The sequence below is a fragment of the Vicugna pacos genome, chromosome 4 (genome assembly GCF_048564905.1).
Source record: "Vicugna pacos chromosome 4, VicPac4, whole genome shotgun sequence".
NCBI lineage: Eukaryota > Metazoa > Chordata > Mammalia > Artiodactyla > Camelidae > Vicugna > Vicugna pacos.
This window is the reverse complement of record NC_132990.1, coordinates 69,692,889-69,720,876: the sequence shown is the minus strand read 5'-3', so window position 1 is coordinate 69,720,876 and position 27,988 is coordinate 69,692,889. Positions and strand designations below refer to the sequence as shown.

The 27,988-nt window shown below is 44.3% G+C and overlaps 1 protein-coding gene across 4 annotated transcripts in view; it reads left to right on the top strand.

Moving 5' to 3' along the window:
- Positions 1 to 27,988, top strand: part of DENND1A (DENN domain containing 1A) — a 476,944-nt gene that overhangs the window by 281,361 nt on the left and 167,595 nt on the right. For all 4 annotated transcript variants that reach the window (XM_072960109.1, XM_072960107.1, XM_072960108.1 and 1 more), the window contains exons 11-12: positions 1,043 to 1,088; positions 23,289 to 23,390. In XM_072960109.1, coding sequence (XP_072816210.1) covers positions 1,043 to 1,088; positions 23,289 to 23,390 — 148 coding nt within the window. The remainder of the gene's footprint in view (positions 1 to 1,042; positions 1,089 to 23,288; positions 23,391 to 27,988) is intronic.

The following is a 27,988-nucleotide window of genomic DNA, read 5'->3' as shown; positions in this document are numbered from 1 at the left end:
TTCTCTCTGCTCCTTGACCTCCCTCCACAGCCCCAGGAAAAACACTGCGTGGGAGGTGGGTCTGGGGATTTGAGGTCTGGCAATACAAAGTCAGTATGGCATGGAGGAGGAAGGTTTGGAGTCAAATCCTAGGATTGCTTCTTGTTCTGTAGCATTAGAAAAGTGATTTAAGCTCTCTAGGCCTATTCTCTCCTCTGTAAAATGGGGGTAATACCTGTTGTGTGATTAGGAAGGAAGAATTTGAGATTCCTTGATAATGTCTAGCACATTTATCGTTGGTAAGTAGCATCATGATAATGTGTATATGTGTACCCTGAAACCAAAGGAAATCAATCCATAATGCTCATGTTTTAAAGCCCTTGTAACCCCTTAAAACTGGGTTCTCATTTTCTGCTCAGTCACTAACTTAGGGAACCCATCGCTCTGGGAATGAAGCAGTTGGAAGGGGCTTTTGAAATACAGTATCATCAGATGGCATGTATGCAGCTGGAGAGGGGATGCTTGCTGGCTGTGATGTACTTTGTCCTATCAAAACGGACAGTTAGATCACATCTCTTGATTGCAGAAGGAAACAACAAATAAAACATCATTCTTCTTTGAAACACTTTATGCTCTCCATCCAAGATCGTTAACTGCTTTTTCAGTTGCAATCACCGCAATAATGGTTCCCATTTGTACCAGGAACTGTACTCATCGTATATTTTCTCATTCTGATAGCAAGCTGCCAGTTAGCTTCCACAGTGCCATTTTACAGATGAGGCAACTGAGGCTGCGCAGCCGCATGGCTATTTAGGGACTCAGGCCAAGGTCGGTGCTCCTCCCACCGTCCGTGCTCCTTCTAGGGCTGCCCGCAATTTTGAAATTCTTCCGAAGTCTCTAGGCTTGGGAAGAAAATGTCATATTAGGATTTTTGTTGTGAAAGGAAATGTAACTGTGCATACGTTTATTAAAACAGTTTTTCTCCAAATAGTGAACCATCTGTAATTTTCTGTCAGAAGCAACAGACATTAAAGCAGCTGTGTGTCTCTGTTTCTCTTCACAGTGCTCCCATGCCCTACCTCATAGGAATCCATTTAAGTTTAATGGAGGTAAGTTGGCTCCTCTCCTCCCCAGATCTCCCTCCTTGCAGGTTTGTTGTGCTACGTGGCAGTGGGACAGATGCATTCTCTGGAGTCACAGCTCTACACGTGGGAACGTGTCAGAGCAACACCTCATGCACAGAGCTGAGCATTCAGCTCAGACCCTTTTCGCTGGGCTTCTGTTTCCAGTGTTTTTCCACTTTGTTTGGAGATTGTCAATTTTCATGGGTGAGGGAGTGAGGTTCAGTGAGGTAGGAGGAAAGGGTTCTTCAAGGGTTTGAACGAGGGAAGGGAAATGATTCACTTTTCAAAATGATGTTTATTCTAAATCACCCCATCAATATTGCATTTTTTCGTTGTAGAAAATGTGGCATAGGAAGCAGATAGAAGTATGAAGTGGAAAATTAACATTATCCACAATACTGTTATTCCAGGTTCAAGCACTGTTAGCATTTTATTCTGCTTCATCCTCCTCGTTATTCTATGAATGTGTATTTTGTTTAAATGTACTCAACTGATACGATATATAATTTTGTGTATTTCATTTAATATTATGGGATGGGGACTTCTCCATGTCTTTGTCTCCTCTTAGTAATCATTTTTAATTTGCTGCCTGTCCTTCCACTGTTTGTATATTCCAGAACTTAGCCATTTTCTAATTATTGTTGGACACTTAGGTTGTTTATAATTTTTCTCAATTGTAAATAGCATTTCAGTGACCATATTTATGCAGAAGGCTTATTTGCATTTTGACTTAGTTCCTTAGCATAGAACCCCTAAAGTAGAAAGGCTTGGTCAAAGCTATGAATCTAAGGCCAGATTGCTTTCTGCACGGCTGTACCAGTTAGACAGAAATTCTTTTAAAGGACTTTCTGTGCTTTTGTAAGTGCCACTGGCTTGCAGACATGAACCCTGAGCTTTTCCCTCCTCAGGAGAGAGCTGAAATTTGTACTAGAGCAAAATGGGGCGGGAGGTAGGGGGCTTGCCTGTTCTGCACGAGAGAGAAGCTCTCAGAGGGAAAAGCTAAAGCCATGTCCGTCTGTGATGATGCTTTGCATGTCTTAAAGGAAGTGCTACTTCTCTTCTTCTGTTCCCTTCATTTCACGTCGACGAGGACCACCTGCTTCTTCGCTGTTGCACACTGTGCTATTGTGCTTACGAAAATGAAACAAGTTGGTTATCGAAAAACCTGTTTGTTTGACATTGAAAATCTTGATCAAAATAGACCACAGAAATCTGCTCAAATTTCTAATTTGACAGGACGGCCATGTGGCTCCTACATTCTGTTAACAGTTCCTCCTTGTCATCACCCAGCCCTGAGCACATACAGTACACAGTTTATGGACGATCTTGGATGGTGTATTTAGATCAGATTGAAGAGATTTCTTCTGTGTTTTACCTTTGTTTGTCAAGTTTGGGGGTGTACTCAAAGCTCCTGTATGAATAATTGAAAGTGAACACTCGCTAATAGACCTTTTGTGCCAATTGTTGTACCATTGGGAACACTAATCTAAGCACCATTTGGTCTGTCGGCATCCACAACTCTTTCCTGCCTCTTCTGCCTTCCACACTGTTCCAGCAAAGGCTTTTTCAGACTCCTTTTTATGGCCCTACCTTGAGCATTGTCCAGGTTTCTAGTCCTGGCTTGCTTTTCTTCTCAACATACCCCCTGGTCATCTTGTTTAAGGGTTTTTGCTTCTGCTGCTGAGGTAATATTGGTGACGTCCAGCTGTGATTCCAACATTGGCCTGCCTCCCTGTGACCTTCAGGCCCAAAGTTTCACCTGAGGACCAGTTGGCCAGGTGAAGGTTACCAAGATATACTATTGATGTCTCAAACCCCGAACCCCATATTATTTGTACATACATACCTTTGAGCTACTCCACTGCCCTTCTGCCATTCCCGGTCCCTATGAATGGCACCGCTGCCTGAAAAGATCAAAGTGGGACACACGGATCATGGCTGAGCACTCCCCTTCTTCATACTTTCTCTCCAAATAGTCACGAGGCCTCTCACATGTCTCTCACCCTGTTCCTTCCTCACTGCCTCCATTGACATTTTACTTTGCTTTCTTGGAGTTTTGCGAAGTCTTATCTGTTCATTCAATAAGTAAATCAAGGCCTCTGGTGTTCCAAACATTTTGCTAGGTCATGGAGGGGTGAAGATGAGTATAAAATTCAGTCCCTGATCCTGACATTTATGGGATTGCCTTCTACCTGGTCCCTCTGCCTCTAGCAACCAGCCTTCCAGCCTCCCTCTGCCCTCCCCACTGCTGCCAAGCCTTCTGTCCTCACTGTCCCTTGTGAGCCAGTGCCCTGGATGGTCCCTCAGCACACCCACACTCCCACACCTCTGCACGGCTAAGCCTGCTCTTCCCTAGCTGTGGAAGTCCTCCTGCTTTGCTGTCGTCTTTGCTTACTGTCCCTCACGCTCGGGGTGACAGCTGCTTCCTTCCCTGTCCTCTGCCTCATCCCAAGGAGATGCTCATGCTCTTTGGGAACAAGGACTGTGCTTCATTCACTGTGGTGTCCTCAGCACTTAGCAGGACGCCCAGCAGATGCTCTCTGAAAAGCAGGATTGAGTGAGTGCTTGGAAAGCTGGAATTCAGAGCACATTTAGAGCCCTCCAGCAAGCATCACTGTTTTCAGGGAACCCAGCACCATAATTCTTCTACTTAAAGATGGAGGGAGTACATTTGTTACTTTTTATATGATTATAACTTAAGATAAGGTTTTTTTGTAGTAAAACATGCATGAACTTTAAAGCTAAAACTTGAGGCAAAGTTTTGCACTTAGGTGAATGGGTGCAAGTCCACTCTGCTCAGCCTTTGAAGGGTTTTAAGTGAGAAGGGTCAGGAAGCTCTGGCCAAGATAAATCTTAGCCCTGTTGATGGGCTGAAACTGGGGAGGAGTTTGCCATGCTGAACTATTACGTGGTCAGCACTAAAGAAAAACAAAACTGTCGTCGTTGCCCCACTCTTGAAGCCAGCTAAGACACTCTCCAAACAAAAGAGCATCTCCTGCGTGTGTCAGGCAACTGTGAACTACCAAACCGTGAAATTGGGTCTCCTGGACTCCTCCCACGGATTTCAGCTCAGACTTGGAGGGCTCCACTCGTGCTTTTTGATCGGGCTTATCCAGTTCTATTATACCTTCAAGTGAGAGAGATGCTGCCCTGAGATTTCTGCCAGGAACTGGGCTGTAATGCTTGGGGTGGAGCTCGTACCTGGGGCCAAAGGAAAGCTCTTTCAGGAAGGAGCTCGGGAAGGCCCAGCTCCTCTCACACACTAGTTTTCTTACTGGCAATTCAGCAAAAGGCTTATTTTTGACTGTCTTGTTATTTTTTCTTGAAAGCTATAGGCACCTTATTATGCCTTTGCATATGTGCCAGAATTTTTTAAACTTCAAATGAATGTGGCAGATGTTCATAAAAGTTTAGAAAAAGCTACCATAGGAAGACTTTTTAACCATTTTTATGACACTCAAATTTGTTGCACAAAGAGAAATATAAATTATAACCTAGTGTTCTCATTTGAAAAGAGGCTATTTTGGGGGAAGATCTAATTCCAGCCTTCATGCTGTTACAGGGCCCTGACTATTTGCTAACTGGTAACCCGGTCACCTTAAAAAGTCCGCCTTCCTTCTAAAGTGACAAGTTTCTAGCTGATCGTCATTCTTATCCCTCCTCTGCCTTTTTATATCCTTTCTCTCATTTAAGCAAACACTAATTTGAGGCTGGTGGTAAGTTAGCAGGATAGCCGAGGGTATTGGCATAGACCTAGTTTCTTCTTGGAGAGAATGATCATGTTAGCTGGCAGCTAGGAAGTGCCGAAACGCGGCCAGATTACACAGTGACTGTTTCCTTTCGTTCCCTGGACCTCAGTTCAGTTCAGGAGACTTTCTGCAGCTCCTCTTCTGTGCCACGTCTGGTAGCAGGTCAGATCTGCTAGATGGTTTACTTCTCCTTTTTGATAAAAGAAGACCTTCCTCTTTAAGCCTCACAAAAAATGCTTTGTGTACAGGTTTCAGAGCGATGTGAGGGAGGTCTGCAGGTCTTTAGTATCATTCCTGGTGGGGGAATGGTCCAGAAGGAGGAAGGCAAGGTGACAGCAGTGAGCAGTGCAGACAGGGGCTCAGGTTAGCCAGTAAATGAAGCTCCACCTACACACAGAGGCAGTAAGGTGTGGAGGTTAGAATGGGGGTTCTGGGTTCCGGCCCTCCTACCTCCTGCTTGTGTGATCATGGGCAAAGTAACAGACCTCTGAGCTCCTGTCTTCTCACCTATAAAAGGAAAGCAGTGGCCAAGCATCCCCTCTGGCGTTGTTGAGGGATCCAGTGAGACAGTGCTTCTCGGGGACCTAGGACAGTGCCTGGCACATAAAGATCCAACAGAGGTCAGCAACCGTTGCTGGGTTTCTTTCCTCAGTGGCCTTAAGCCATTTACATTGTTAAATTAATGGCTTTGAAAGTGTGTTTCAGGGACTCTTAGGTTCCAGGGATCATCATCTTCATTCTCTAGGGAAAGACTTTCTACAGAATTGGCTTGTACCTGCCCTGTTTCCTCCTGGCTGGTGGTGCTGGAGGCACTGTATCAGGGATGGGAGTGGCACTTTTAAAAAATTTGAATAAATGCCCTTCCAATTCCCTGCTTGACCACTCCCCTGCTGTAGTCATTTCAGGCATGATATTTTGTCTCTCCTTACTTTCTTCATCTGTAAGAATGGTTGGTCCCCATCTTTTAAAATTGTGGTAAAGATTAAATAAATGAGCCCTGTATATGTTCAGCATATCCCAGTGTCTGATCACTATACAGTACATACCCCTTCTGTGGTGATGTTTTGAGAGCCTTCTGTGAACCAGGCATTGTATCGTACTAGGAGTTCTATGTAAAATGGTGAATGTGACATAATCTGCACCTTCAGAGTTTTGTCTGGAACAGTTGCAGACAAGGAGAAAATGATTGCAGGGATTTGAGAGGCCATCGGCTCTGGTCAGGGAAAAAGTGAACTGAGCCTTGAGGGCTAGGCGTCTCAGAAGCAGGGCATGCCTAAACAGAGACCTAACAGATAAACAGGTGTTTAACCAGAGGAACAGGGAACAGCATCTGCAGAGACGTATAGCGTAGACCACAGAGTTTACCAGGAAGCGTGAGAAGTTCCGTGTCGGCCGGGAGTGTGGAGCTGAGGGGGGAGAGGAACGCTGAGGTGGGCAGGCAGGGCCAGGCCATCCAGGGCCTTGTAAGCCGCGTTAAAGAGCTTCAACTTTATAGGGCAATGGAGAGCCATTGAAGGGTGTAAATAGGGAAGGGACATGGTCAGGCCTCCTCCTTCTGGGCCGTTAGAAACAAGGTCCTTCCATATAAAATGCCTGGAAACTGCTTAACCATGTTAATAAAGTAAATTGATATTTGTAAAGATCAAGGTAATTCTTAAGTAAATTAACACACCGCAACCGTATATATAAAATTCAAATGTGTTAGCGTCCCAAACCCAAGCTTCCAAATGGTTTCCTTGCTACCAAACCAGAGGTGTTTGTAGTGATGGCTTTCTTTGAGGTTTTAAGCACCATTTTTACTAGATTTTTGTTTTCTCTCTGTTTCCAAGTACTTTTTATGGATTAGATAATCTTTCTATAGCCCAGTTTTAGAGTATAAATTTAGGTTATATACTAAGTGGTAGTTTCAAGCATTAGGAATAGGGGGAGTAAGACCCAGGTACCAAGTTCACCAAAGCAATTTCAAGAGACGAGTGATGGGTGCACAAGTTGACGAGCCAAGCTTCCGGCATTTCTCTCTCTTCCTCGCCGTCCTTTATGTAGGAAGGCTTGGCTGGAGCTTGGAGAAGGCTGGTTATGCCCGTGCACCCAGGGCTTGAGACCACGCAGAGCCACTGTTCCAGGGACAGCACCCACGTGCCACATCACAGTGCCTCCTGGTCTCTCGGGTCCAGAGACGATTATTGTCTGTGTCTGCAGTGGTTTAACTGTGGAGCTTTTACACAAAATTACAGGATTTACTTATTTACAGACAAGAAAAATAACTTTTTTTCCCTTTGCATCTTAAAGAACCTGAATTTCTGTCAAATGAATTGGCACCATTTTAACTCATTTTTGTCTTTTCATTTGTCCCTGACATAGAAAGTCTTGAATCCTTTGTTCATTTTTTTAATGTTTATTTTTAAACAGTTTCGTGGTGAGTGTAGAAGAGTACGTCCTGTTAACCAGTGTACCATTTTAGGTAGATGGTAATAAGACGTAGCTCGCACTTGTTAATACTATGATTGATGCAAAACTCTGAGTCATAATTACATTCAGGTGTAAGTGGTGCTGTGCCTGTGTGTCCTCACTAGAACTGAGAAATTCCATGTGAGATCTGTTTGTAGTGCTAAGTAATCATAGTCCTACTTTATAAGGAGGTGATATTTGAATGAAAAATTCCACCTGGTAGTTTCTGTCATAGGTTCGTGGGAAGAGCTTTAGGGAGAAAGGGAGTAGGTTGGGAAGAAACTGGCGTCTTCTGTGTCCTTGCTCAGCACCAAACACAGTGCTCAGTACTATACCTGTTTTCACTTTTGCTAATTCCTCAGAATCTCTCTACCAAAGAGAAGATATTTGTATTTGCAAATGGGGAGACTAAGGCTCAGAGAGGTAAAATAATTTGCTTCCAGTCCCACAATTATGATGGGTTTGTCAGACCCCAGAGCTTCTGGATCAGGCTGTGTCTGATTACGCCTAGCCCTGCCCTAGTCCTGGGCAGAGGCTCCCACCTTTGCCTGAGCTTTTCCTTCTCAGGGTGGCCTCCAGGCCAGGCACTGGGGGTGGTAGTGAGGGGAAAGGAGAGGTCGAGTCTGGTAGCCTCATATTTTTCCAGAGGAAGCTCTGAGTACACTTGTGACTGGGTCAGGGTTACTTAGCCTCTCTGAGGCTCCATTCTCTCATCAGTGAAATTAAGATCAGATTTTCCATCTCAAAGAGTTGTAAAAACTAACTGATATAATGGATGTGAAGAGCTTTTTAAAAAGCTCTGCCAAACATTATTCCTCATAGTGAGTATTATAAAAATAAGAGGCAAAGTTTAGATCAATGAAAACCCTGGTGCTTGCTTAATTGTATAAAGAAAAAAGTAATTGGACAGCAGGTTGATTTTGCTGAAATTTCCTTTGTGTGCTGTTACCAAGCAAATCATCACATGTGAATCTGTCACATCCAGAGCATTCAGAGTGAAAATTCAGCCTCCGTGTTCAACTTAGAGCCTAAGGAATGTTCTGGATTTCACCTGATGGATTTCCTTTGGGAGGTCCCTCCTCCTCATGTGGCATCTGCTTTTAAAATGAGTGTGATTCTTAAATGCCACTTATCCTAATGTTGGAATTAGTTAATATAAAACAACTTAAACCTCTAGTAGTAATTTGTGTAATCAAAGGGAACGAGTACTTCTGGCTGATTGAAGTATCTCTTGCAGTCAGTACATTTTCAGCCTAATTTGTTGTGACTGAATTGTTCTCTTGTGAGAAGAACTAGCCCTCTGTTACAGATTAGAAAAACTGAATAGTTTATGAGGGAGAACCTCGGTAGAAAATGTGAAACCATCATTGATGCTTTTGTTTCCCAGTTTTCCTATCATCACTTAGCCAGTCATCATATGTAAGTTCCACTTAGCAGCCTTAAAACTGACTTCAAAGAAAACTTAAAGTTTATAAATTGTTACTAAGAGAAGCTTGAACTAACCAAATTCCTGTCAGATTAAGATAAGGAGCAGCATGCAGGAGGCTTTGGGGCAGAGTGAAGAGAACTCTTGGGCTCTAGAGTTGTAAGGACCTGGATTCAAATTCTGCCTCCACGACTATTAGGCCACTTTAAACAAGCTCCTTTGTTTACAGGTGAAATTGGTTTAGCAGGGGCTGGTGGGGAGGGGGGAGCGGGTATGGTTACTACATCACACAATTCGACCACTATGTATAAAACTGCTATTCTGTTATCCTCATAAGAGATGCCTATTGGAAATATTTAATAGTAATATCAACCATTGAATGGGGGTCTACCAATATAGACGGCACTCGAGCTATATAATTTTTAATTGTCACCCCTTTGAGAGGGGTGCTCCTGTTTTGCAGTTGGGGATGTTAAGGTGCCTCTTTGAGCTTCAAACTCCTTCCCTGTAAAATAGGTAGAATATCCAGTTCATAGGAGTTTTTTAATGAGGAGTAAATGAGAAAAGTGGTACCTGACACATTGTAGGCGCCAAGTAAATGGAAGTGATTATCAATATTGTGTATGTGTAAAACTGGTAAATTTTTAACAAAATAAGCTAAGAGACATCTGCTGAAGATTGGCTCTGCCTTCTTTTCCAGCCTCCTTTTGTATTTTTTTATTGAGTGACTTTTTCTAAATCAACATTAGCTTAAAGGCACTTTCAACTGAACGCAGCCACATGGGACTGATGACTTCTTTTCATAAACTCCTTGCAAGTGATTAGGGGCGGGGCCACTGAGGGAGCTCAGAGACCAGCAGCATGATGATTGAAGAGCGGTACCCTTGGCCTAGTCAAATCCCACTTGGAATCAGGGCACATGTGGTTTTGTTTAACACCATGCTCAGCAGACTCATGGTACCATCAGGCATTTGTTGTTGATATGTGAGGTCACCACAGTAGGGGTGTTTGTCAACCAAATTAAACTTCCTCTTAATGACCTAAAATAATTGATTCGGAAGGCTTTTAAATGGGCCACAGCAATGTGTAAGCAAGCCGAAATCTGGCCTTTTCTGTACAAATTATTGTTATTGTTGTTTTGCCTTTGTTTTGCTTTTGTTGGGAAAAAATGTGGATGGACAAGGAGCTTTGAGGGCTTTGAACCTGAGCTTGAATCCCAGCTCCACTATTTGTCCCTCTGTAACTTAGGCAAATAACTGAGCATCTGTGCATGTATGCTTTAACATCTCCATCTGCAAAATGGGGTCACCTGCCCTAAAGTGATGACAGAAATAATACGGCTAAAGTTTCGTGCACATTAGTAGACCCTCACTCGATGGTAGATATTATTATTAATAAAATATTTCCAGTAGGCACCTCTGAAGAAGAGAGCTTAATAATAATTTTGTACAAAGTGATCAAACTGTGATGTAGTAACCATACCTTTTTTCCCCTGCTGAACTGCTTTCTCCATAAACTGCTCTCTGTACTAAACTTAAACATCCATAGAGAAAAGTGTGACTAAAATTGGAGCCTATAAACCTCTCTCTACATATTGTCTGATTCTCAGCTGATTTCAAAATGAATTTAAAGTTGAATATTTAAAATATATGCCACTCAGGCTACAAAAGAAGTGGGTTTTTTCTTTGCCTGTTGAATTCAGACATACATGACCTAAGCTCAGGCCTTTGTAGGTAAAGAGTGGGGATGACCACACTGTTTGTTTAGAAACAAAGGCATGGACTCAGGGCTTTTCCCAAGTATGATCAGCAGTGGCAGTTAAGCTGGGCGTTATCAGCATCCCACAGAATGGTTTATGTGTCCTGCCTAAATGTCTGACAAAAACTAAAAGCTGCCTAAACTCCTGGACATGTCCTTAACCAAATAGAGTTAAACCCTGGCACCTAGGAGTCAATTGTTTTAAAAGATGGAATGGTAATAAATTTATATCCTGCCTCTTCAGCATTTTATTGAAAATATTTTCTACTGACCGAATGGGTTAAATTATGAAGCTTGATAAGTACATATGCACATTACCCATCCTTAGCTTTAGAAGGAAAAAAAGGGAAGAAAAAGATAGCTATGATTTTGGAAGTCATCCCAATTTTTAAAAATAAGAGAATTTGGACATTTTGGCATATGGGGTTTTTTAAATGAAATTTCATGGAACTGAAAACAGTCAATTTTAGGTTTCCAAAAATTGTTTTGATTTTCATTGGTATAAATTTGCTGCACATGGTTTTAGGGAAGTTCTGAGAGATGCATTTGGGACTTCGGGGTTGATTTTTTTTTTTTTTTTTGAGATTTGTGATTTATTTTTAAAAGGTGATTTTTTTTTTCTAACTCAAAGTATAAATCGGAGGAGACCAGAGTTCCATTTCTAGGACAGTTTTTGGTAATGACATCGTTAAGCATTTCCAAACAACTGGACTTGAGGCTGAACTATTGGGCATCATTTCAGCACCATTTGGACACTACACAGCAGATCCCTCTTCCCCCATCTCCAAGTTGGAATCTCGAGGCCAAGTGATTTGGGCTATTCCATTAGCAGCAGCTGCTGGTGATAAGCACTGTGAGAGTCACCTGTGTAGGGTCAGGCTTATTGCACATCAAGGTTCAGCAGTGTCGGAAGAGAGGGAAGATGCCCAGGAGGGGGCTCCAGGCCACCTGCTGTGTGAGGATCAAAGGGTTGAAAGGTCAGAGGGCACAGCTCCCTTAACCATATCTGTCTGTGCAATAGCTATTTCAGATTGTAAATCTTGGCGATTTCATTAAGTCCTCCTGGCTGCTACTGGGGCATTGAAATAATAAAATTTTATATCTGTTGCCTTTCCTGCCTCTGGCAGCCAGGCTAATACAGTCTTTGCAAAATGGGGAGTCTTTATGAAAACCTTTCCTGGAATGAATGATCAGAGCAGCCTTAATGAAGCCTCAAATTGGGAAGTTGGGGTTCGCAGGTCCTCATCCTCTGGAAATGCTTTTTAGAAAGAAAAAAATACCACACAAACCATTCAGTAGTCTTTGGGATTTATGTGACACCTGTCTTCTGAAAAGCAGGTCCCAAAATATTACCTATTGCTAATTACCTATTACCTAATGCTTAATCTTACACACAGGAGGAGAGGTGAGCTTTCTCAATGCTGCTGCTGATTAAATAGCCCCTGTTCTAATGACTCCAGGGTCCTTTCTTTTGCGCAGCCCCAAGCAACCGTACAGATATTACTTCCCACTCGGCAGACCTTTTGGGTGTTTTTAGAGACATGTCTCCTGAATATGTTTTTCCAAATATTTTCCCTGGATCTTAAAGTTGTTATGGACCTTTAGGGCTCCTTGGCTCTTGGGCAAGACAAATCACAGTAATGGCTGCCCCTTTACTGCCCATATGTTTAAGACCCCCTGTAGTTTGTTTGAAAAGTTAAGAGATTTTCACAGTGAAGGTGCCATTTCTGAAATTTAAAGTGTTCCTTTTCACCGGGAGATAAGTTCGCTCTGATTAAGTCCGTAATTCTCACTAAGCCATGTTTATGGGGGCAATAAACAATGTTTCAGCATGCTTGTTAAATTGGGTTTCCAACCTCTCCACCCTTTAAAAATTGACATTTCAAATAAAAGGCAGGTGGAGATGGGAGTCCAAGTTTGCTGTGCTTAGTGATGAATGAATGATGGCAAGTGGCATTTGGGTGGGAGGAAGGAAGGCCCTATTTTATGAGTGGGCGACCCCAAAGCATTTGGGCACTGGGGAATCAACATCCCCTTATGCCCCCAGTGAAATTTAAATTCAAGTTTCATCATTTCAAATTGGATGGATACTTTTTTTGAAATACTGCTGGATGCATTATGCTCATAATTTAATTTTTACAAGTCTGTGCTCTAGTGATGGTGGCCCTGCTTTACAGATCCTGAAATTTGGGCACAGGAAGGTTAAGTAACTTGTCCAGAGTTACACAGCTAATAATGATCAGGATCAGAATTCAAACCCAATTATTTTGTTGTGTGTTTCAGTGTACAAAAGGAAAAGAAACAGTCCCTGCTTTTAGGGTCTGTTTGTTCTTGTGTATCTAGCCTCTGAGAAGTCTATCTGTGGAGGTTACCAAAAAAAGTGACCTGGTCACTGACTCAGTATTTGCTAAACCAGGAGAGTAGACATGGCTGCACAGAGAAGAGAAGGGGACCAGGCTTTGGGGACCAGCAGTCCCAAGTTCAGATCCTAGCTCTTTTATTACTCTGGACCTGAGGCAAGAGCTTCTTTTTTCTCTTTTGTGAAATGGAAATAATCATGCTTATTTATTTTACGAGGTTGCTTTGAAGATCAAATGAAATCACATATTCAAAAATTCAGTGTTTTAAAACTCTACAATGTTTTATAGATGACACTGGTGTTATTGCAGTATATGTAAACATAGTGTGGTTAAATCAGTTATTTTAAGGAAAAAGTGACAGGTACATATGAAACAATTAGAAACATCACTAATCAAGTTTTAATTGAGGGCCCAAGTGTATGTTGTCCATTGTCCTTGCTTGGGACCAAAGAAGGCAACTTGCTGTGGGAGCAGGAGTAGTCAGGAAGAGCAGAGTCTTGCAGGATGGAGATAATCATGGTGATCTGTGCTGGGCCATCTTCACATCTTACCAAGCACTCTGCCACCTCATCTCTCATTTGCATTATGCAGCAGTGGTGAAAGGTGTTGACCCCTTCCACATCCTCTTTTTACTCATGAGGAAACGGAGTCTCCAGCAGTAGGAAGGTGCTTCAGTTTAGGGCAAAACCCCAGCAGAATCAGAGGTGTACATGGGCTCACCCCTCCATTCCAGAGGGCAGAGTGGAGGCAGGCTGGATGGTGGCGCTGTGTTGGGTGGAGCCCCACAGCTGGCAGAACCAAACTCTCAGAAGAAGGCGGACTGGCACTGACTGAGCTTCTGCTCTGTGGCCGGCACTCTATGAAGCACATACCCTACTGTGTCTCCTTTTAACCTTCTTACAATCCTGAAGGTGAGGATCAAGACCCAGTCTCACAGATAAGGAAACTGATACTAAAGGAGGCGAAAGGTCTTGCCTAAAGCTACCCGACGAGTGAGTGAGTGAGCCAGGACACCAGCCTTGGGACTCTGTGGCCCTGGGCCCACAACCATCTGGGGAGGCAGTGGGCAAGCTCCATGGGTATGGAGATGTTCCACCAGAGCGAGGCCTTTTCTACTACATATGACTATGCCTTTTCTTAGGCTTATTATAATTTCCACCCTCCCCCACTCCATCCTCACCCACACACTAGTAGGCCGGGAGCCTCTTGAGTTTAGACATCATGTTTTAGTCATCTCTGTCTTTGAGACCTAGCTTCAGGTTGACATGACTGACCAATGAGTGAATGAATGAAGCTCCAAAGGATGATGGTCAGGAAAGGAAGAAAAGCCCATTGGAGAAGTAGCCCCTTTACTGACCTGGGTTAAAAATCTCTGGATTTGTTAATGAGAGTCAGTGCTTATTACCTTGTGAAGAGGGGATTTGGCTTGACCTGTGAGGTGCTTGCACCACTTCCCTCCCCTGCCAAGCTTCTGTTTCTGTTTAAAGCACCCTGGGAAATTCCAGCAGTGTTTTCAGGGGTCCTCTGAACTCTTAGGCTTAGATTTTTAATTTTGTGAAGCAGGAAGGAGCAAATCAGTGACTCCTGGCTCCAAAGAAAAACTACTACGTTTATCAACTGCTTGGCAGCTCGGTGACCTTTGAGGCATAAGGGAGGGAAGGAAAATGTCACTCTTCCCTCTATGTGCATCTGAGATTTCAGGAGGGAGTAAAGAGTTTAGAATACCTGAATATGTGCCTTTCCTCTTCCTGTCCTTTCCACTTTCCCTCTGATTTCTCTTTCCCTTCCTCCTAGGAGGCCACCAGCTCCCCATGCTGTTCTTTGTTACGCTCTCATATACATGCGCATGCATTTGAGTACATTTTGTACGTGCTGTTTAGTGGAAAGAACATTGGCACGGAAACCAGAGTCAGATCCTTTTCCTGACGAAGTACCCATTGTGAGAACATGGGCAAACCGTTTCATCTCTTTAGCCTCAGTGTCCTCATCCGTCAAATGGGTACAATATTTCATAGTAAACCCTCTTCCTTGAGCATTTAGTAGAGTCTAGACCAACCATCAGGCTGCTTGATTCTGCTATTATGTACCTAGCAAACCTCTATTAAATTACGGTTGCTCAGTATGTTTGTTGGTCAAAACAACGTGTCAGAGCAATTAGTAAGATGTGTTGGGTGATAACGAAGGTTTTGATGTTCATCTGGGTTCAGTGTTAGCTCCACTACTGCTAAGGCATGGGACTTTGGACAAGTTGTTTTACCTCTATGACCCAGCATTTCCTTTTCCCTCCGCAGGGGTGTTGTGAGGACTGAATCAATGGTATATGTGAAGGAGGAACACAGCAGCTAGTAGCTCATTTTGCGGTTATAGGAGTAAGAGAGCGTGTAGCACCGGCCTGGCCTGTGAGGCCCCCTGCAGAGTTAGCTGTGCCTCAGGGGTGTAGTCAGCCTATGAGGTGACTGTGTGAAGCCTGGCAGCAGTCATTTTGGATAAAATTTAGATTGATGAACTGTTAAGATACAATTTTCAGTTTAGTTTTAACCATATTCTCTACCTTTAAAAACTTAAAAAAAAAAAAAAGCTGCCAAGAAGTCATATTTCAGTGAGACATCAAGTGCAATGTCAGGAGCCGTGGCAGTTCTGCCTCTTTCAGAGATGAACTTTGGACTTTCTCTGAGCCAAAGCAAAGCTCTTTGTGGGTTTAATAATGCTCTGATTTAAGAGGATATGCGTCCTCTTGAAGCAAAGTGTCTTTGCAGGAAGTCGGTCTGAACCTGTCCCCTTTGCCTGTGGTCTAGTCGCTGGTGTCAGAGGACCTGCCTCAGGCACTGGCTTGGCCGTAGGAGAGGAGAATGCTTACAGGCCTCGGGGGTCACTCCAACAGGGCGGGAGCCTGCCTGTTGGCAAGACCAGCACCGTGGGCAGGTAGGGGGAATGTGGCCATGCAGATACAAAATAAACTTTTTTTTTTTTCTTTAATCTTGTCACAACCCTATGTAGCATGTGGTCATAGTCCCATTTTATAGCTTGCTAGGGAAGAGCGCCCTCATCCGAAGTGTAGAGCAAGTTGAGTTTCCACAAGGCAGCCACGCCACGTAACCACCTCCAGACCAAGAAACAAAGTATTACCAGCCCTCTGGAAGCCCCTTATGTGCCCCTTTATAGTCATTCTCCCTCTGACCCAAGGGTAACCATTATCGTAGGTGTCAGTACTATTTTCATCTCCACATACAGATAAGGAAACTGAGGCACAGGAGGTTACAGGGTTTGCCCAAGGTAGCACAATTGTAACTGGCAGAGTTGGGATGCAGACCCAGGCAGTCTGGCTCAGAGAACATGCTCGTGTCCCTAAGGCGTAGCCAGGAAAAGAACAGTAGGTTGGTGGTAGTTTATATTTTAATGGCACTATATCCTAATAATGGAGCCTCTGCCTTTGGTCTGAAAATCAGTTGTTCAGATTCTTACAGCCTTGAAACTCTAATCTTCCTTTCAAATTGCAAGGATGGTAACTCATTTTTCATAGCACACCCCCCCCCCATTTATTGTTCACTAACTGCAGTCAGGTACTGTGTTCAATTCTTTACACATATTGTCCCACTTCACTCTCCAAACATAGCTGGGCAGTAGGTGGTATTAACCCCATTTTACAGGTAAGAAAGTTGAGGCTCAGAAGTAAAGAAGGCCACACAGTGGCAGAGGCAGGGCTTGAATCTGGCCATCTCATTCCACAACCCACATCTCAACTACCATGGTAACACCTATCTTACTTGCTGTGTCAACTGTGAATTAATTCTACACTAAACATGAAAATTTTACATGATTGTTGTCATCCTCATCATTATCGTTATTCCCATCACACTTCCTTGAGCAAACTCCAGTTTGCTTACATCAGGGTTACGCTGTCCATTTGGGCTTATATGACATCTGCGCCAGGTCTGCCTCCTGGTAGAGTGGACCCAGCCACAATATTACAATTCACGAGCAGTTGCCCTGTGTCAGGCACTGTGCTGGGCACTGGAGATGTAGAGATGAATAAGACACAGCTCTGCCCTGACGATGTTCCTGGTGGAAGGATAACAGAAAAGATTCACCGTGCACTGGCTCATTTATTCCTCACCAACCCCCACCACCTCCATCTTAGGTAGGGAGCCTCGTTCTCAGCTGAGGAGGCAGAGGTGGATCTGGGCCCTGCTCCTTAACATCCAGAACCAGCTTCTTTCCTCCGCCTCCAGCCCTGGCTTCCTTGGCCGAGAGAACTGACCACATGCTCCTGACTGTTCTCTGGATCCCCTGAATTATGTTGCCAGTGCAAATCCTTGCTCTTCATTTTGTGACCTGGTTCTGAGTCCTGCCTTTTATCACTACCTGCCCAACCCCCTCCCTAGATAGGCAAGGTCACCCCCATCGGTGTGGAGGACTGGCATGGTTTGAACAAGTGCACCTGATACTTTATATTTTAGCACGGGACACAGACCCATTGTTTTCATACAATCAACTCTAGAAAGTAAGATTCTGTAAAATCTTGGCTAGAGAAGATACACGAAAGGTAGAGTGATTCTCAAGTGGACCCCACTTTTGTGTAGGGAAGTGTACCAGGGACATTGAATTCTATGTTTATCCTAGGAGGGGATGAGTAGAAAGAAAGTTTTAAAAATCCTGGGCAAGACAAAAAAGGAAGGCAGCAAGGAGCCAAACACAGCCACAGATCAGAATGTGCTTTGGAGGATGGTTTGCGGAAAAATTACCTTGTCATGTGGCATTTGGTCACCATCATTCATGCGTTGTTACTTTTCATGGTCTATTGTGACTTTAGTCTGTCCTCTGGAAATGGCACTAATGTGTTTATCAACTCATTGTGTTGTAATTTTTGCACAACAAACCATCCATTTAAACTGTATGATTCAATGAATTCTGAATTTTATATGTTAGTGAAACCACCACCAGTAGAGGTATAGAATGTTTCCATCACCCTCAAAAGATCATTCATTTTAATTTAACAAACATTTGCCTTGCGCTTCTTATGTGCCAGGCACTAGTCTAAGTACTTTAAAAATATTAACCCCTTTAATCCTCACCAAAAGCATAAGGTGTAGGCACTGTTATCATCCCCAGTTTATAGAGGAGGAGACGGAGGCACAGAGAGATTAACTGAAAGCCCCACGATTCCATAGCAGGTGAGTGGTGGAGCTGAGTTAGAACTCACAAAGACTGGCTTCCGGATCCTGTGCTTTTCATCTCTAGGCTCTGTGGCCTCCCATTCATTCATTCATTCATTCATGAATTGCCTACTCTGGGGCCAAATATTGGGGTAGGAGCTGAGAGTACAGAAATCTGTCTTGGTGGCCCCAAGAAGCCCACAGACTAGAGAAGGAATCCAATACCTGTATTCATAACTGTAGACTGACAGTATTCTGGTTGTGGGAATAAGCCATAGGCTAGCATGGGGCAAGGCAAACTTACTGCTTTCTCAGGTGCTCCAGGATGAGGTTTACCAGGCTCCACTGAGGTCCCAGGAACCATTGAAGGAGAGGGGACAGATAGGCAAGAGCGCCACTGTTGGTTGAATGCCTGTTACGGATCTCCTGGGAATCACACTGTCTCCTCTATGTACATTCACTTATCTAATCCTCACGACAACTCTGTGAGGTGACTACTATCATGATCCCCATTTTACAGATGAAAACCTGGAGGATTTATGAATTTGAGTGAATTGCCTGAGGCACCCCACGTGCGAAGGCGCAATCTAGAGGTAAAGCTTATATTAGAGCCTGTATTCGCTCATTTGCCCCGAACACCTCCCATACTATGATTTTTTCCCTTTTCTGTCCTGAAAGGCAGAGGTCAGACTATGTCTGTGACAAAGCATAAAGGGAAAGACATTTTTGATTAACAGTATTTATGGGAAGATGCCATTTTTGTGTATTTCTCTGTGCAAGAAATGCCATTTGGAAAGCCGGTGTACATGTCAGTATCTTTTTTTTTTTTTCATTCTGAGAAAAAGCCTATAGAGTCTGGTGGGGGGAGGGTTTGCAGCTGGCAGGAGCTTTGGCATATGTTGTAACTAAAAAGAGAGGGAATGTGTTGGTGGGACAAGCTACCGGAGAGCTGTCTCGGTGTGCTGCGGTACTAGTAAGTGTTTTAATTGGGTAGGGTTTTTGGAGGACTATTTTGACATCTGCTCGTGTCTTTGCTGATTTTTCTTCACTTAGAGTAGGAAACACAAGCTGTGGATAAAATGACTTTAAAATAATTGGAAGTAAAGATATCTCTCTCAAAGTCGAATTTGAGAGGGACACTCTTTAAGAAGTGGAAAGGAAATTCCACTTCTAGGAATCCATCCTAAAGCACACGGCTATATGCCTACAGATTTCACAGGAATATTATTTATAATAATTTCTTTAAAACTAGAAATAGCCAACAAAGGAGTCTTGGTTGGGTTTGCTTCTATGAAGTAGAACATTTTGTAGCAATTAGCAATTACACAGCTTTTAATAAAGTAAGACATTGCTTATGTTGTAATAAATGAGAAAATCAGAAAGAAACATTGACTTATTTCAACTGTGTTTTAAAAAGTAGAGGTTGGGATGGAGGGATATGGAAAGAAATACACCAAAACATTATCTCCAAATGGAGGGATTACAGTAGCCACAATTTTCTTCTTTGAACTTTTCTGCCCCATTTTTTTTAACACACATAATTTTTATTATACAAAAGGCAAGTGTCATTTTGTGTGAGAGAAAGCAAGTCCTGAGAGTGTTAGTGTAGCTGTGTGCCCTACAGAGAAACTCATTTTGAAGTCTGAGCTATTGATTTGGGGACATCTCCGGAAAGAGTCAGACTGGGTTCAAAAGTCAGCTCTGCCACTCACTAGCTTCTTTGACCTCTCTGAGCTTCCTCCTTACTGTGGAGCTGGTGGTATCTCCCTCATAGCATGGTCAGGGTTAAACCTGGGTACCCAGTAACAGCCCAGCTTCCTTCCCCATTGGCACTGCCCACCCCCCGCCTTTGAGGGGTTTTGTGGGGTTTGTTTTGTATTTTGCCTTTCTTCATTCCTCTTGTTTCCTTGAGCCTTTCAGGCATAGGGCACCATCCGGCCAAGCTGGCCTCTGATTCTTTCCTTGGGAACATGAGCTTCAGGAAGGCCCTTGAGTCCATGCCAGGCCCTTTGGAAGAGGCTTCGCCACCAGGAAGGCAGCAATGTCCTATGAGAGGAAACTGTGCCGACCTCACTCCTCCTGGAGCCTGGTGCGCAGGCATTTTGGTTACTAAGGGGACCCTGGCCTGCTAAGTCAGAAGAAAGGGCCAGGTTTTTTCCTCTTCTTCAGCTTGCGGCCATTGTTCAAAAAGTAAACACTCCACACAGCTTAACTGGCAAGTCCTCCAGCCAGGAGTGGGAAGAAATCAAAAGCCTGTTCCCGCCCAGCCATGGAGAGCCCACAACGGCCGGTCTGTGCCACTGGGGCCCCCCTGGGAACACAGAAACAACACCCGATTCTCGTCCAAAATCAGCATCCCTGTAGCTGGGCCTTTCAGCCCTGAGACTTCTCTCCAGTGGCCGGGCCCCCTGCCCTCATCTGTTTGGGCCTCTTTGGAGGTCAGATGAGGCAAAATCAGCAACTCTGGGGTGCAGTGGCCTTCAACTCAGTCCCCAAGGCCTGAAGTCACTAGCCGAGTTCTGGAGCCCCTTGGGGCCCCACTCCATTTCCATGTCCAGTGCCAGTGTCTCATCCTTTTAAGTGAGAGTCCAGCAGGGACCAGGAGGAACCAGAGGATCTTTGTCCTTAGGCCATTGCCGCTGCAGTTTCCACACTGGCCGTGGCTGGGGCGTGTATATTATAAAAGCAATAGTAATTGCTACTGTAAGGCCTACTTTGTGTCCAGCGCTGTGCACATAGCACCTCTAATCTGCACAGCAGCCCCGGGGAAGAGGGCTAAGGATGGCAGTCATAGTTATCTTCTCAATTTTACAGATGAAGAGGCCGGTTAGTAGCCACATAACCTTGGGCAGGCCACATCACCTCTCTGAGCCTCAGTTTCTCATTTCTGAGATGGAAATGGTGATCCCTCACCCCCAGCTTGTGTTGAAAATGAAAGAATCTGTGTGAAAGTGCTTTATGAGCTCTAAAGTGTGATATAAGTGGGAAAAGGTGGTTATTAAGACTTTCTGTAACTTCCTGCTAGCACATTGCTAAGTGTTTAACCTGTTGGATTGCAAAGTGAGGCTGCTAAGGAGCTTTGGACAATTCACTATGAGTCTTGATGTTCTCATCTGTAAAATGGGATTCTGCTTTGTAAAACATTAGTTATTTGTATTATCATCAATGCTGTTTGCTGATAGCTTTATAACCTGTGAATAAAGCAGTTAGTATGAGGTTGGGGGTCTAGGGGGAAGAATAAACTTCTAAGTAGGCAATCTTGTTCCTCCCCTGCGGCTCTCAGCCCAGAGAAAACATTTAGTAAATGTTTATGAATTGATTGGTAAGTTTGTGTACTAGCCCCTGGAGAAGTTAACAGCAGAAGAAATTTGGGGCTCCTGGTCTTGGAATGTGGAAGGGTTCCAGGATTCTGCCCTCTGAGAGTGTTATTTCAACGCTAGGAGGCTTCTGACCAGCTTGGCTCTACCCTCCTGCTGGGAAGAATCTCAAAATGTTTACTTAAGTACCAAATTCTATCCTAGAGGCTGGGATTTGAGACAACAAACATCAATATTAATGAGCCCTTCCTGAGTGCCAGTTATTTTGTTGGGTGCTGGTTATCATGCAGTGGTGAACCAAACTGATGAGCCTCTGAGGGAACCCGCACACCCAACAGGGGGAGGCAGGCAAGCAAAGGGGTGCCGGGACTCAGAGCAACAAGCCAGGGGTGGTCAGCTTCACTGAGGGTGTCTGAAGACAAGGAGGCGATGGCCATCCTGTTCAAGATCATGAGCTGTGGAGGCAGACAGTGCCATGTTACCTCTGCCAATCACCTCACCTCACCTCTCCGAACCTCATTTTCCTCAAGGTACATAAATGAAGGTAATAGTGTGCAAGTGACAGGGTTTGATAAGAGTTAAATGAGATTTAGTGAGTAAAGCATAGAGCAAGCACTGGTCGGCTTCTGTTGCCTTGTGACTGTTGTCCATTTCCAGGGCATTAGCAAGCTTGGGCTTTAGCAGCCGTCCAGACACCCAGCTCCATCACTAGCCTGTAATGGTGCTCTTGGATGAATTAGGAAAAGGTGTCTCCACCCTCCCATCACCAGCCCCCACCCCTGCCTTCAACTGATGCCACTCAGCAGACATATGGGTTGGCAGATTTCGGCCCAACTGGGCTGGCTGGGTGTGCCTGAGCAGTGCACACCTGTATGGTCATATCCAGTAGCTCAGAGCAAGGACAGTGATGAAACTGATCCCTTCCGTATAGGTGACCACACATCCCATCTTGTGCCTGCTGCCCTGGTGTAAATGCTCTCTTTCACATCCACAAGCATTCCAGTTTGGATAACAAATTATAGAATCTTTCTGCTTAACCAGGGCAAAATGAAAAACTTCACAGCTCTGAAGTGCTGGACTCTAAAGAAATGAGCTTTAATACATGATGGGGAAAGAGGATTGAATGAGATTGGAAGTGGTAGGTAGGCAGGAGGAAAACAGAGATGGATTCCAGCAGTGGGTAAATAGTGCGATTAAAAACTCAGCTGACACAGTCTTGTACTTCTCTGGACAGTTGAGAGCTTGCTTCCAGGTGGTGGGCTCTTCTTTTCTCCATGTTGTATCTTCATCCCCTCACCAAACATGAACACCAAGCAGGCACAAGTCTCCCTGACCCTTTCCGTTACTACACCAGTAGAATATGGATTATGGCCAGGGCCACACAGCCATGATTCACTAGCTGGATTTCTATGGAATATAGAACCAAATTAAAAGTGTGACCTTTCTACTTAATGTTTAAGAGAAATGTTAATATGTTAATACTAGGCTATACAACTTATTTCATACCTGAGAATGACAAGATCCAAAGGAGATGGGCAAGTAGCCTTTAGTAAATGAGAGCATGTGAGTATCCTGAGAGCCTAGCTGTATATCTGAGTTCCTGGAGTGAGAGCACTAGACTTCAGCTTCTGGGTTTTTTTTTTTTTTTTTTTTGAAAATATAAGGAAAAAATAATGTTGACGTATGAGGATCTTTCTCCCTAGCTGTGTGACCTGGGGTAAGTTAACTTAGTCTCTGAAGCCCTTTCCACCCCTGGGACTTGGGGATGACGGTACAAGCTCATAGAGTTTTTGTGACAGTTTAATGGCCTCACACATGTGAACTACCTGGTATTGGGCCTGCCACAGAGTACACCTTTGTCAAATGTCACTTTTCTTCCTTACTCCCCTTTCCCAGAGAAGGCCAGGGAATAATATCTGGGTCTTCATGGTGCTTCAGTGATTTTCTCTTCTGAATTTTTTCTTTTACTTGTAGAAAGTCAGAAACATGGCCCTGGATGATGTTGTGATCCTGAACGTGGACACCAACACCCTGGAAACCCCCTTTGATGACCTCCAGAGCCTCCCAAATGATGTGGTGGGTAATGCGCTCTTGAGTTCTGATTCCTGTGAGTTCATGCAGTGGACGTGAATGTGACTGTGGGGAGGGGACGGGATGGGATGGAGACCACTGTCGGTTTCCTATGGCCTAAGAACTGCAGTTGGTTTCTGTTACCTCTGGAACCTTTGTCTCAGGGAGGGAAGCGGAGAGGTGGTTCATTTTTTCAGTCTTGTTTTGCTCTCATAACTCATCTGAAAGGCTATGAAGTGATCCCAGGTCTAGATCGCTCCTCTTTCTGTGGAGCTGGGGATCTTGCCAGCCCCATCACCATTGCCATGTCCAGAGAGCAGGACAGCCTCCCTGGGTACCCCCACAGAAGGTGGGTGGAAGGGCTTCCATGAGAGCAATTTGGGGCACTTCAAACCTACATTTTTTTCTTGTGCCATCATCAAACCCAGCCATTTTCCTACATAGCAGGATGTCTGCTGCCAGTGCTCTGAATGTAGTTCCATGTCCCCTAAATCTTTCTTTGTTACCTCTGGTCTAGACAGAAGGTAGGCCTATTTAGCAAAAAGCATCTGGCTGCCACGCTAACATCTGACCACACACCTGTCTCATATTGCCACTCAGAGCTGCCTCATGGGTGGCCAACTGAAGTAGACCCAGTGTCCCCCATTGTTCATACAAGTGAGGAGGGTTGAGGTTCCCTGGAAAGTGTGGTTTTGATGTTTGCAGTTTGACCTCCTTGACTGCCTCTGGAAGATCTATAAAGTCATGCTGGCTCCCAGACTGAAAGGAGCAGGTGTGCCTGAGCATGTGTGCTGATGTGGGACTGGGTTTGTGTCGCTGGGGTTTGCATGGTGGCAGGTGGTCACTGCCACTGCATTGCTGCCGTGAGTCCCAGTGGCACTCTGGGACTAGCTCTCTGGGGGAGATTGCTCTTTGTTGATGAATGGCTTGCAATGGGGTTTCAGACCCTCTGCTCTTAACTCACTGTGAGATTTGGGGGGGTCCTGTAAGGATGTGTCGTTTACACCATAGTTAAACAATGGCTACCATTCATTGATTTCTATGTGTTAAACACTCGTCATTGACCTCTCATTTACTCTTCACCACTCTGAGGAAGGTATTTTTCTTATTCTTATTTACCCATAGAGCTAAAAAGTTGGGGAACTGAGGTATGAACCCAATTCTGTCACTCCATGGAGCCACCCGGCCCCCCTGCCCTTCTAGGTGCCTTCTGCATTTGGGATCTCATTCAGTTGGCATCCTAGCCCCATGGAGTGGGTGAGGGAGAAAAGAACCTCAGAGAGCATGTCTTGCCACAGAGCCTACAGCTGGCGGGGCAGGGCTGTGATGAGTCTAGTCTGGAGGACACTCAAGCCTGCACCGCCTCCACTCCGTGTACATGGCGCCCATGTGAGGCAGAGAGAGGTGACGGCATAGGAAAAATAAACATGCCAGATACTGTGAGGTTTTCTGTTGATCATGTCAGGGCAGGGTACATGGTTGGTGTCTTAGGGCCTCTTGGCCAAAATTTGAGTTCTTTTGATCCAAGGAATCTGAGGTTTCTATTCCGGTTTCCTTTCAGTGGAAAAGTTCTCCCTTTAAGTCATGGGTGTCTTCGGTATGGATTTTGCAGCTACTGAGTAAATGTGGCAAGGGAGCCTGGGGTATATGAGGTGCAAGGAATGGCCAGGAGCCAGGGGTAGCCTGATGAGTGACTGATGGCTCAGAAACCATAGAGCTGACTGGCTATCCCATATGCAGTGCTCTGACCCAGTGCTGGGCATCGAACAGCAAAGCTGAAGCAGATCCAGTCCTTCCCCTCCAAGAGTGTATTCCAACAGGGGAAACAGACATGTAAATTACACACATCTCTTGGTATAGCATAATAGGGGCCATAAATAAAATTGGAATCAGGCACAGAAGGACCCAGGGGGGAGGGTAATAGAGGCTTTCTGAAGGTAGCACGTTCCAAGATGCTTTTTAAATGATCGGTGAGGCAGCCTCAGGGAACCAAAGCAATGTGAGCACGTTGTTTTCCCTCCATGAGCTTGTTTCCCGTCCTTAAGAGAGGCTTATTATTAGGATTGTTGTGGCAAGTAAATGAGATGGTAGTGTTTCATCAGATGCTTGGCGCTGTGCTCACATGTTGTCAGTGTTTGATAAATGGTACCTGCATTTGTTTTAATAAAATTGTCGATAATTACAGCCAGAATTAGAGGACAGTTGGTTCCCTCCACGTCCTAACAGTTCTCAGCCTACAGGAAGAGAACCTTCTATTTGCAGGCTGGTTTGTGGCAGAGTTGAGAATGTTCTACAGCAGTGGTTTCCAGAACGGGGCTCTAGACTCATCATAGATTCCAAGATAGTAGTGGGGAGGGAATGTGGTCCATACAGTACTTACTGTGTTTCAGTGGAAATCATAGGTTTGATTTTTTCTTAATTAAAAAAAGTTTTTTTAATTTTTAAAGCTCTGTCATATATTTCTAGCAGGTATCGATGGCCACCTGTCACACCTGCACCAGGTTGTCCGTGTAGCCAGCAAACATTCTGGCCATCAACAGGCAAAGCCAGAGAGGTACACTGGGGTGGCTCTGCCTTGCTGCTGGACTGATAACTTCTAGCTTCAGTTCGTCTACAATGATCCTGCCCTCCAAGTCCCAGGTCTTGATGGTAGGGCCTGTGGCCGCACAGAGCAGTTGGGGCTGAAGCACAGGACGTTGATGATGTCCTCACCATCTTGCATGTAAAGGTGCTTGCCTTCCTTGAGGCTACATGAGCTGTCAGGTCCTTGAGAGGGAAATTCTTGTCCAGCATGCCTTTATGTCTCCTGCATCTGGAGCAGGACCAGGTCCCTTTAGTGTATCAGCATGTCCACAGTTGACCTCACAATCTCCCTTTTTGCCAAAGTTGCTTGTTTGCAGCATCTGACAGATTCTGCTTCTTCAACGTTTCTCACATCCTCTTCTCCATTCCTCCTAAACACCACCTAATCCAAGCTCATTTCTCTCCTGCACTTTTCCAACAACCTCAGACCTGGTTCTTTAGACTCCAGCCCTTCTAACTCACGTATCAGAGAGCACTTTCTGCAACATACATTTAACTTTATTTCCTCCTACTTAAAACCATTTAATCAGTGAGCATAATTTTAAAAACAAAAAATTTCTGAAGACAAAAAAATCCTTCCGTAACTTCCCAGTGCCTATAGATTAGAGGCGAGTTCCTTTTGTTGACTTTGGAATCAGGCAGACCTGTGTTTAAATCCTGGCTTCTTCACCTACTGATCATGTGATCTTGGGCACAATTAGAGAAGCTCTCTGAGCCTTAGTTTCCTCATAAGGTGGTTGTGAGAATTAAATATAATGAATATAATATATATAAACAATTATCCTGTGAGCACATAGGTGGCAGTCCAGTCAACAGTGATGAATTATGGTTGCAAATGATGATTAGCATGGCATGCAGGGCCCTCCTTTATGAAATGATCTTCCCATTTATTCCCATAATTTTAGCTCTTTCATTTCGCTGCTTCAAACCTGTATAATAGGTATTTGGAATTAGTAGTTCTCCCAAGCTTACATGTTGTTTCATAACTTTATACTTTGCATACGGAGTGTCTTCTGTCCCAAATGTCCTACACCATCTGTCGATCTCTACTCATTTTTCAAGACTTAGGCTTAACGTAAGGCTGTAAAAACCTTCCCTGACCTCTCCAAGTAGACTTGACAATACCTTTCTCTTTGTCCTCACAAAACACTTGTATTGTTTTTAAAATTGCACTTAACCATCCGGCAGTTTAATTTATTACACATGTCTGGCTTTCCCTTTTAATTGTGAGTTCTTTGAGGGCAGGAATCAAGTTTTATTCATCTTTCCTTCCGAAGGATGTAGCAGCCACTGAATAGATAGATGGAAGGATGGAAGGGACATATGGATTGGTTTATTTTGGTAGATGAAATCTTGCAAAACATGGCATCCATGCTGGAAATTTTATTAAAAGAGGCCTTTGTTCTGCTTCTAGCCATGACGGAATAATTGGAACTGAATTTCTCCTCCCTCCATTTACAAATAAAACTCTGGGCAATTATGAAAACAACTGTTTTCACATATTGGACAACAGGCAGTGCAGGAGTATAATCCCTGAGAGAAAGGAAGCAATTGAGATGAGGCCTATGATCCCCCTAGCTTTCTGCCTTGAGGCATTTTCTGGACCCTGGTGCCAGAGGGAACTCCCTAGCAAAGCATGTCACTCTCACTGAGTCAAGGGGTTAGATATCTGAGTTTGAGGGAGAGGTGGTTTAAATTTGTGATCAGAGTACCAGATAAGAGGGAGCTATTCAGCAAAAATCTGAATTGAGTCCTCTTGGCTAATCTGCTGGTGACTGATCTGCCCTCGTGTAGAGCGAAGCTCACACAGGCTAGGAGTCATTCAAGCTCTGGCCAGCCAGAGTAAGATCTTGTTGATCACTCAGACAGTCGTGAGAGACCCCCTGGAGGCCATGCCTTGGTGCAGTAGTCTAAATTAGCTCTAGAGTAAAGGTGATTTTAGCCCTGCCTTAACACAGCTTAAAATTAAGCCTTGAGGAGCATAAGAGAGGGTTTCAGAGACTCTGGTAATGTGCTGGTTT